The sequence below is a fragment of the Triticum urartu genome, chromosome 4A (assembly GCF_056163025.1).
Source record: "Triticum urartu cultivar PI428250 chromosome 4A, HENAU_Tu73, whole genome shotgun sequence".
In the NCBI taxonomy this organism is placed as follows: domain Eukaryota; kingdom Viridiplantae; phylum Streptophyta; class Magnoliopsida; order Poales; family Poaceae; genus Triticum; species Triticum urartu.
Genome location: NC_141876.1, coordinates 551,987,213 through 551,996,772, shown reverse-complemented (window position 1 = coordinate 551,996,772; position 9,560 = coordinate 551,987,213). Strand labels below are relative to the sequence as shown.

The 9,560-nt window shown below is 47.9% G+C and overlaps 1 protein-coding gene across 1 annotated transcript; it reads left to right on the top strand.

The window, feature by feature from the left end:
* Window positions 1-7,982: 7,982 nt before the first annotated feature.
* LOC125529372 (uncharacterized) lies at window positions 7,983-8,966 on the top strand. The gene has a single exon (XM_048693787.2). It carries the CDS (start codon window positions 8,277-8,279, stop codon window positions 8,733-8,735), a length of 459 nt encoding a protein of 152 aa, XP_048549744.2. The 5' UTR covers window positions 7,983-8,276; the 3' UTR covers window positions 8,736-8,966.
* The last annotated feature ends 594 nt before the right edge of the window (window positions 8,967-9,560 follow it).

Below are 9,560 nucleotides of genomic sequence, written 5' to 3'. Positions count from 1 at the left end.
TGTGAATCAAGATGCTATGGCGTCAATGAATCTCATGTGGTGTAAAGAAGAAACAAGGATAATAATTGTGTAAGACCAACAACCTATCTTCCATTTAACCTATTTAATCGTGTTGATTTAAGTGAATTTAATTTATGAATTTTGCATTAACGCCTCCATACGTTAGCCCCCCCCTTCCCCGCGAGCGGCAGGACATTTTGCTCCTCATGCATAGGAATACCTAGAGTTGCATCACAAATTTTTGTTGAATTTACATAAATTTAATAAAAGACATGACTTTTCAAAAATGGCTATTTGGATTCCGCATATGGATTGTGTACTAATCTGAATAAAGATGAATCAATGCAAGAGAGAATTATCCATATACGTAAGATCATGTTAAAATTTCTCGATGACACACCTCTACCGCTTTTCTTTGTCCGCTGCCGCCGCCGGCGGTGGCGGCGCCCGTCCGTCCTAAGGTGGAGGGCCGAGGAGACGTGTCCCTACTATGGATCAGAGCGGCGAACCACGGCATCGGCACGCGCGCAGGTTGGACTGCAACGGAAAAGGTGTGGTGGATGGCAACGGCGGTGGCGCCGGGCTTTGGCGAATGCGGCTCTACGGCGCGCTGCTGGTCGCGACCACCACGCTAGAGTAGTGACGTTACGGAGGCGGTGGCGCGGGCCTGGGTTGCATCCGATCTGGGTCCAGCAGGCTCCCCACGCGCGCCTGATCTGGATCCCGTGAGTCCGCCGTGGTTGCTGCTGGGCAGGCGGTTGACCGGGGCCTTTGTTGTGCGCTCCTTGGCGCTAGAAGGATCTAGTGGCAGCCTGAATCATCTTCTTCGTTGCAGCAGGCTGGCGGCGTGGAGGCTGCTGCCTTGATCTGAACAATGGTGGTTTGGCCTTGCTGCTATTCTTGTGCTCAGTCATCGATCTGCTTGATGTTGGTCTTCTTGATCGGGACGCCGGCGAGTCCCGATCTTCCTCTTGAAGGTCTCCGATGATTGGCGCATGACGCCACTGGATATCTAGAGTGGAATCGATTCGGTCGTGCGCGCCCTTATCTTCGGCTAGCAAGGCTTCATGAGGGTGTGGCGCGAAGCTTCACTTGCTTGTCGATGCCATGTGACATGCCTAAATTTAGATTTCTATGGTATTAACAGAGGTGAAGAAAGTCATGGTGGCTCTAATCGGAGGCTTGTAATGGCGGCGAGGGGTATTGGTTGCGATGAAGACTAGCGGCACAGGTTTCTCCTGTTTGTCAGGTGTTGAAGACTTGCAACAGCGACCTTGGCAAGAGGGGGCGGCAGCGCAGGTGGTTTGCATTTTTGGTGGTGCTCCTTTGAGTACCGAGCCGCGATTTTCAAAGTGAAATCCTAAGGTCTGGCCTTCATTGGTTGTACCTAGCAATGACTTTGCTGAAGACATTGTTTTAGGAACTCGATCTTTCTTCAGGGTGAAATCTCAAGATCTTTAATCGGGCGACGACAATGCTTATGGGTTGTTTTCTTTTTGGAGGCTTCGTTTTTGAAGAACTTTTTTGTGGTCTGGGTGTTGTCTGATGGTTAGAGTGTTGTTGTTGGGAGGGTTTCAACACCTTGACGGGGGCTTTGTGTTGGGCTGTATATGTGTGAATCTGGCCCACATGGCCCATGTAAACCAGTATATGTATTGTACAGACTAGAGAGGAAGAGAGTTATCCAGAAATTTTCCAAACCCACCACACTTCATGGTATCCGAGCACAGGCGGGAGGCGATGCTGGGTTCTGTAGGTCGCCGGCGGTGAATCGGCAGCGTGGGGCGGAGCTCCGGGCACCCAGGGTGGTTGTTGGCGCGCGTGTGCTGCGCGGGGCACTGGAGGCGGGACCGGCGGCGGTAGAGGCGCGCCTGGAGAGGGCCGGCGGGCGCGGCTGCGTGCGAGCGCGCGGGCTGCCTGCAGAGCGCCTGGAGGGGATTGGAGGCTACAGGCGGCACTGCTCTCTCCCGTGAAGAGGTGCGCGCGCGCGAAGTGCTCCTGGTGCTGCGGGTGCTACTATGTGTGGCAGAGGGCAGAGGAAGGAGGCGGCTGCGCCAGGGGAGAGGCCAAGTACTGGCTGGTTTGCTGCTTGTGCGGCTGGCTTGCTGCTGCTGGAGAAAGACTGAGAACAGTCTGCAGTTGCTGCTGCTTGCTGTTGGTGCGGCAGAGGGTGCTCTTTGCACTGCTGCTGCTTGTGGCTGCTGTGTGCTGGAACTGTTGTTGTTTGCAGAGGAGAAGGAGGAAGATGCTGTTGTTGCTGCTTGCAAGTGCTGCTGCTGACTCTGTTGCTGCTGGTGGTGTACTACAGTGGAGTTAGCAGAGAAGAGGAGGTAAGAGCTCCTGGATTGATTTGGTGCTGCTGTGTGAGGGGCTGCTAGATAGCGTACTGAGGAAGAAGGAAAGTTCTTGCCTGCTGTGATTGAGGCAAGACATGGGAGAAAATCAGGGACTTGAGAAGGCAATTGAAAAATTGGCTGAGCTCCTAACAGCCAAGGTAGGAGCTGCAGCATCTCTAAATAATGCAATTGTTCCTCACATTGAGCCAATTCAGAAAAGTGACTTGATGCCAAATGAAATTAAGCTGGAAGGTGTTAAGAATTATTTGAGCTGGTCAAGAAGGGCGCTACTCATCTTGAGGACTTAAGGGCTTGAGGGCTTTGTCAGTGGTGAGGCAGAGGAGCCAGGAGACAAGAAAACTTCAGAATGGAGGACATGGAGCAGTACTAACTCTTTGATAGTGGCATGGTTGTTGAACTCCTTGTCTCCAACCATTGCTGCAACTGTTGAGACTATCTCAACTGCTACTGAGGTATGGAAAACCCTCTCAAAACTGTATTCAGGTGAAGGGAATGTGATGTTAATAGCTGAAACAGAGGAGAGAGTTGGTGAACTCAGACAAGGGGAAAATTCTGTGATGGAGTATGTTGCTGAACTGCAGCATTTGTGGGCTGATTTAGACCACTATGATCCTCTGGATTTGCCACATGCAGATTGCATAGCAGCTGCTAGAAAATGGATTGAACGCAGACGAGTGATGCAGTTTCTCAAAGGATTGAACTCTGAATTTGAGGCGAGACGTGCTACTTTATTTCATCAACCTACTCTACCTGCCTTAGAGGATGCCATAGCAGCAATGGCATAGGAGGAGGTCCGATTAAAGTTGATGAAGGACAATACAACGACTCCATCTCATCCAGCCTTCATAGCAACCGACTATAAGAGCAGAGAGTGCTTCAACTGCGGTGAGAAGGGTCATTTGATTCGTTCTTGCACGGCTCCACGTAGGAACATGCGTGGAAGGGGGAGAGGATATAACCGAGGTGGATTAAGGGGAGGCCGAGGCCAGGGATACTCTGGTGGTCAAAGGGAAAATGTGGCAGTCTCAGAAGAAGGATCCTCACTCGCAACCCAAGAAGAATCAAAGAAAAGAACAGAAAGCACAGGTGATAAGGATCATGAGGATTGTAGTTACGGCAACTTTGCTCACTTTGTATCTACAGATGAAGGTAATTGTGCTCATGCATCTATTCTCTCACAAAGATCACATCCTGATTGGATATTAGATTCGGGGGCATCAAAGCACGTTGCCGGCACATCAATGGAATTTGAGTCATATATTCCATATCCACCCACATGTAAGGAGACTATCCAAACTGCTGATGGCACCTCACAACCCATTAAAGGCATTGGCACAATACAATGCACACCATCTATTAAACTTTCATCTGTTTTGCATGTTCCTGCCTTTCCGGTCAATCTTATGTCAATGAGTGCTTTGGTTGACAATGTGGATTGTCGAGTAATAGTTGACCGCTATTTATGTCTAATTCAGGAGAGGCAAACGGGGAAGAGGCTTGGGACTGGAACCAGGCATAATGGGCTATGGTACATGGATCGCGAGGTGCCAAATAATGCGGTGTCTACGATGTTAGCAACAATGATGGGAGAAAAGGAAACAAAGGTAATGCTTCACCATTGTAGAATGGGACATATGTCTTTTGAGAAGATGAGTAAAGTCTTTCCCGATGTAATGTGTGGGGTGGATAAGAACAAGCTTGTGTGTGATGCATGTGAGTTTGCTAAACACACAAGGACATCTTATGTGAGTAAGGGTCTTAGGAGTATTTCCCCTTTTATGCTTGTTCACTCAGATGTGTGGACATGTCCTGTTATCTCTCTAAGTGGAATGAAGTACTTTGTTACATTCATTGATTGCTATACTCGTATGACACGGGTGTATCTTATGAAGCATAAGGATGAGGTTTTTAAATGCTTTCAGTATTTCTATGCTTATGTGAAAAATCAGTTCAATACACAGATACAGATGATCAGGACAGATAATGGGACAGAGTATGTGAATAAGGAGTTTGTCACATTCCTATCAAGTCAAGGTATATTGCACCAAACATCTTGTCCTGGTACACCACCTCAAAACGGAGTAGCTGAGAGGAAGAATCGCCATATTTTGGAGGTTGCTCGGCCACTAATGTATACAATGAACGTGCCAAAATTCTTGTGGAGTGAGGCTGTAATGACAGCTACATTCCTCATCAACCGGATGCCGTCAAGGGTGATTGGAATGAAGTCGCCATGTGAGATTTTACTAGGTGAGAACAAATTCTTAGTTCCTCCTAAGGTATTTGGATGCACCTGCTTTGTCCGGGATCATAGACCCTCAGTGGGAGAATTGGATCCACGAGCAGTAAAGTGCATCTTCATAGGTTACCCATCTGGTCAGAAGGGATACAAGTGTTGGAGTCCCAGCGAGCGGAGAACATTTGTGAGCATGGATGTGGCATTCAGGGAGTCTGAACCGTTTTATGGAGAAAAAACGGATCTCAGCTCGTTATTTGACTTCGACTCTCCTAGCATGAGTGTTGCTAGTCGAGAGGGCGGGAGTGAACCACCAAGGACAAAGGAAGATGAACCACCGAGAGTTGTGGTTAGTTCAATTCCATGTCATGCAAGGGAAGAGAGATGGAGAAAGCCAAATGAGGAAGAAAATCTAAGGGTGTATACCAGGAGGCAACCTATGACTGAAGAGAAATGGAGAAAGCCAAATGAGGAAGAAAATTTAAGGGTCTATACCAGGAGGCAACTACAAGATGAGCAGCAACAACAACAATCTCCAATAGCAAGTGACACACATGTGCAGGGGGAGCAACAGGCTCCAACAAGTGTTGATTTGAATTGTCTGATGGTGAGACATGTGCCACTCCAACTCCATCTAATGTAAACGATTCAATGAACTTGCCTATTGCCTGGAGGAAAGGAACCCGAGTTGGAGCTGGAAAACCTCCAGAGAGGTATGGTTTTGAGCATGACATAGCTAATTACGTATCATATACATCTCTGTCTCCGAGATACAAAGCATTCATTGCATCATTGCAATCTGTGGTGACTCCAAGAGACTGGAAAATGGCAAAGCAGGATCCAAAGTGGTACGAGGCAATGTTGGAGGAAATGAGAGCACTTGAAAAGAACAAGACATGGGATATTGTACCTCTTCCAGCAGGAAAACGACCGGTTAGCTGTAAATGGGTGTATAATGTGAAGCAGACTCCTGAAGGAAGGGTAGAAAGATACAAGGCAAGGTTAGTGGCTAGGGGCTATAGTCAGACATACGGGATTGATTATGATGAGACTTTTGCACCTGTCGCAAAGATGGGCACAGTGAGAACCTTAATTTCTTGTGCCACTAACTTTGGTTGGGCTTTGCATCAGTTAGATGTAAAGAATGCATTCCTGCATGGTGATTTACATGAGAAAGTTTACATGGAGATTCCACCTGGTTTCTCAAAGCCCGAGACATCAAGAAAGGTATGCAAGTTAAGTAAGTCTTTGTATGGCCTCAAACAGTCTCCACGAGCATGGTTTGATAGATTCAGACGTGCTGTGTGCAATATGGGATATAAACGGTGCAATGGGGATCATACAGTATTCTACCGGCACTCAAATTGTCAGATTACAATCCTTGCGGTGTATGTGGATGATATTATAATCACCGGAGATGATGATGTGGAAATATCACGACTGAAGAAGAGCCTGAGAGCAAGAAGTTTGAGGTAAAGGATTTAGGCCAACTGAAGTATTTTCTTGGTATAGAAATTGCTAGATCCCCTAAAGGAATTGTTCTGTCACAACGGAAGTATGCTCTCGACTTGCTTAGTGATACAGGCATGCTTGGGTGTAGGCCTGCTTCAACACCTATTGACCACAATCATAAGTTATGTGCTGAATCTGGGGAACCAGTGGATAAGGAGAAGTACCAGAGACTTGTTGGAAGGCTCATCTACCTATGTCATACACGACCCGATATCTCATATGCAGTGAGTGTGGTGAGCAGATACATGCATGATCCTAGGAGTGGACACTTAGAGGCTGTCTATCGAATCCTCCGATATCTGAAGGGTAATCCAGGAAGGGGGCTATGGTTTAAGAAGAATGGGCATCTTAATATAGATGGATACTGTGATGCAGACTGGGGAAGTTGTTTGGATGACAGAAGATCAACTTCTGGTTATTGTGTGTTTGTTGGGGGAAACTTGGTGTCATGGCGAAGTAAGAAGCAGCCAGTGGTGTCCAAATCAACAGCTGAAGCTGAATATAGAGCTATTTCACAAGGCTTGAGTGAGATGTTATGGGTAAGAAATCTTCTCTTTGAGTTAAAGGTAATAAGGAAGGATCCCCTAAGGTTATGGTGTGATAATAAATCAGCTATCAGCATTGCTAATAATCCAGTTCAGCATGACAGAACCAAGCATGTCGAGATAGACCGCTTCTTCATCAAGGAGAAGTTAGATGATGGCATAATCAGGATAAGTTATGTGAGCTCTAGAGAACAAGTGGCTGATTGTTTAACTAAGGGTTTAAGTGTCAAGGAGTGTAATTCTGCGTGTGACAAGATGGGAATGATAGATATCTATCACCCATCTTGAGGGGGAGTGTTGGGCTGTATATGTGTGAATCTGGCCCACATGGCCCATGTAAACCAGTATATGTATTGTACAGACTAGAGAGGAAGAGAGTTATCCAGAAATTTCCCAAACCCACCACACTTCACTTTGTTTTTCTATTTATCTCGTTCTTTATTTTGTTCTTGGTTGTGTGCATCTTTGATATCCTTCGATATCTAGTTGGTGTAGATGATGAGTGTAATTGGTATCATCGCGATATTCATATACTTCCCTTTAAAAAAGAGAGACACACCTCTAGATTTGATTTCTGTGTTGCAAAGAGCCCCATAGGGAAAACCCATAATATAATGTCAATCCTTTAACAATTGCACCTAATAAAATAAGATAAAGATAAAGATAAGGTTTCTGCCTCCCGCTGCCGTCGCCGCAGGTCCGCCTCCTCTCCGATGGCCCTAGAGCCATGGGGGCGTGGTGGATCTCAGCAAGGGCCGGCGGGAGGGCTCTGTTTTTAATCGTTTCTTCAGTTTTGCTAGGGTTTGTGTCCTGCTCAGGAAGACGAGACGGCGACGGCTCCCTGAAGATGGAATAAAGATCTTTCCGCCTAGCCCCCGTTCCGGCGGTGCCTCTAGCACCGTTGGTGGGCGTGTGGAGCACGACGACTTCCCGACTGTCTACTACAACAAGTTGTGCCCGACTCCGGCGATGGAGGGACAATGATGGCGGCGCGCCTTCGGCTCGCTTCAGTGCTGATAGTCGTCGCTAGGTGGTCTATAAATCTGGATGTAATTTTTATTATTTCTGGTATTCGTTGTACTGCCATGGTTGAAGATGAATAGACCGAAAAAAATTCGCAAAAGAAAATTAAAAAATCCCTAGGATCAAAGAACGCCACAACCCCTGAAAACCGTTGGAGCGGCCCCATGTTTGGGATCGACGGAGAAGCGCCAATACCGGCCTTATCTTCGAGATGCCACCAGAGCCCACACCACAGCGGCCATGCCACGTAGCAGCACACCAGGCAGAACAAACTCACTGCCGTCGCAGGGGCGCGGACACGCGCACCAACACTGCTCGTCTTCATCCTATCGCCGTCCATCCATCTCTCTCCGACTCCTCCCGCCACCTTCCTCGTCGATCCCCGGGCTTATCTTTCCCCCACGTCACTCAAGAACGCCGCGACACCTCGATCCTTTGGCCTTTAGCATCTCCGACCCACCAGCACACCTATAAATCGCGTCGCCCGGCGGCAAGGAAGGCATACTCGTCGACAGACGAACCGGAAGAGAGGGACAGAGGTGAGATCGAAGGATCCGGAGCTCGTAGGAGCTCTCTCTACTGGATCGTCCGCGATCGTACTACATGGGGATGCAACAGTCGACGATGACTGCGTCTGGCGACGGCGCCAAGAGGGCCCTCCGCCGGCTGCCGCACGTGTACAGCAAGGTGCTCGAGCTGCCGCTCCCGGCGGACGCCGACGTCAGGGCGTTCGAGGGCACCACCGCGCTCCACTTCTTCGCGGCCTGCGGCCCCATGGGCGAGGTGAGGGCGCGCCTCGTCAGGATTTACCCCGGGGTCATCAAGGTGGTGGTGGTGCACGCTGGGACCGGAGACGACGAGTATGGCGACGACATGGAGCTTGATAGGTGGAGGTACCGGCTGCCTGAAGACTGTTGCCCGGAGCTGGCTATGGCCGGGTACGTCGACGGGCAGCTTATCGTGACGGTGCCCAAGGGCCGCGGCGAGGGCGGCGACGGGGCTCGGAGGTGCTGCAGTGGAGCAGCGGGGGAGATTGGTGGGAATCTCGTGGCCGTGCAATAGAACCGGTGGGGTACTAGTGAGAGAGTGTGAGCTCCATAATTGCTCGTCTAGTCTGAGTCTATCTAGTACTATTCTGGTTACTCCTTGCCATTTGATTTTTCTTTTTCCATAAAGACGGGCGCTTCGTGTTCTGCTCCTTCCTGATTCGAGGACAGCTATTGCAAAGTTTGTACAAACTCTTTGGTTTCCATGGAATCAAATGTGAATGCAGATGAAATTGTGGGAAAATCTTTTACTGGAACTCTGTTTACTTGGTTGGTTCCTTGATTCAGCTTGGATTAGAGCAGAGCAATGCTTGCAGATTTCGTCAGTCTTTTTCCCTAAAGTTCAATTGGAAATAGGAATTATGCAGCATTTTACATGCTTTCGTCAAATCTAACCTCTTTCATTCGTATTAGGTCAGCAGCCAAGTGCACGTTGGCCTTTACTCTCCACCTACAACTCTTGTTCTTGGTTAGTTATGCAAGAAACCAAAAAAGTAGATCTGAGCCTCATACCTCTTACCTCCTCTTTTCACATAAGATCTAAGGATATAAAATAGTTCTGAGCCGTTGATCTTATTAATTAATGACATGATTAACTTTTATCTTCTTACCTCACATGTAAAAAGATGAGGTAAGAGAGATCATGTTAAAATTTACTAACAAAATTAGACCAAGAGGGAAGGAACCCTGCGGCTTTGTAATTAAGAGAGAAGATGTGAGACCTAAGTTCAAATACACGAAATTGAATCTAACCTCTTCCATTCGTTTTAGGTCAGCAGCCAAGTGTACGTTGGCCTTTACTCTCTATCTACAACTCAGTTCTTGGATAGTTGTGCAAAAA

Excerpts from the sequence above, each read along its gene's own strand:
- LOC125529372 (XM_048693787.2), top strand. The coding sequence starts at position 8,277 with ATGGGGATGCAACAGTCGACGATGACTGCGTCTGGCGACGGCGCCAAG.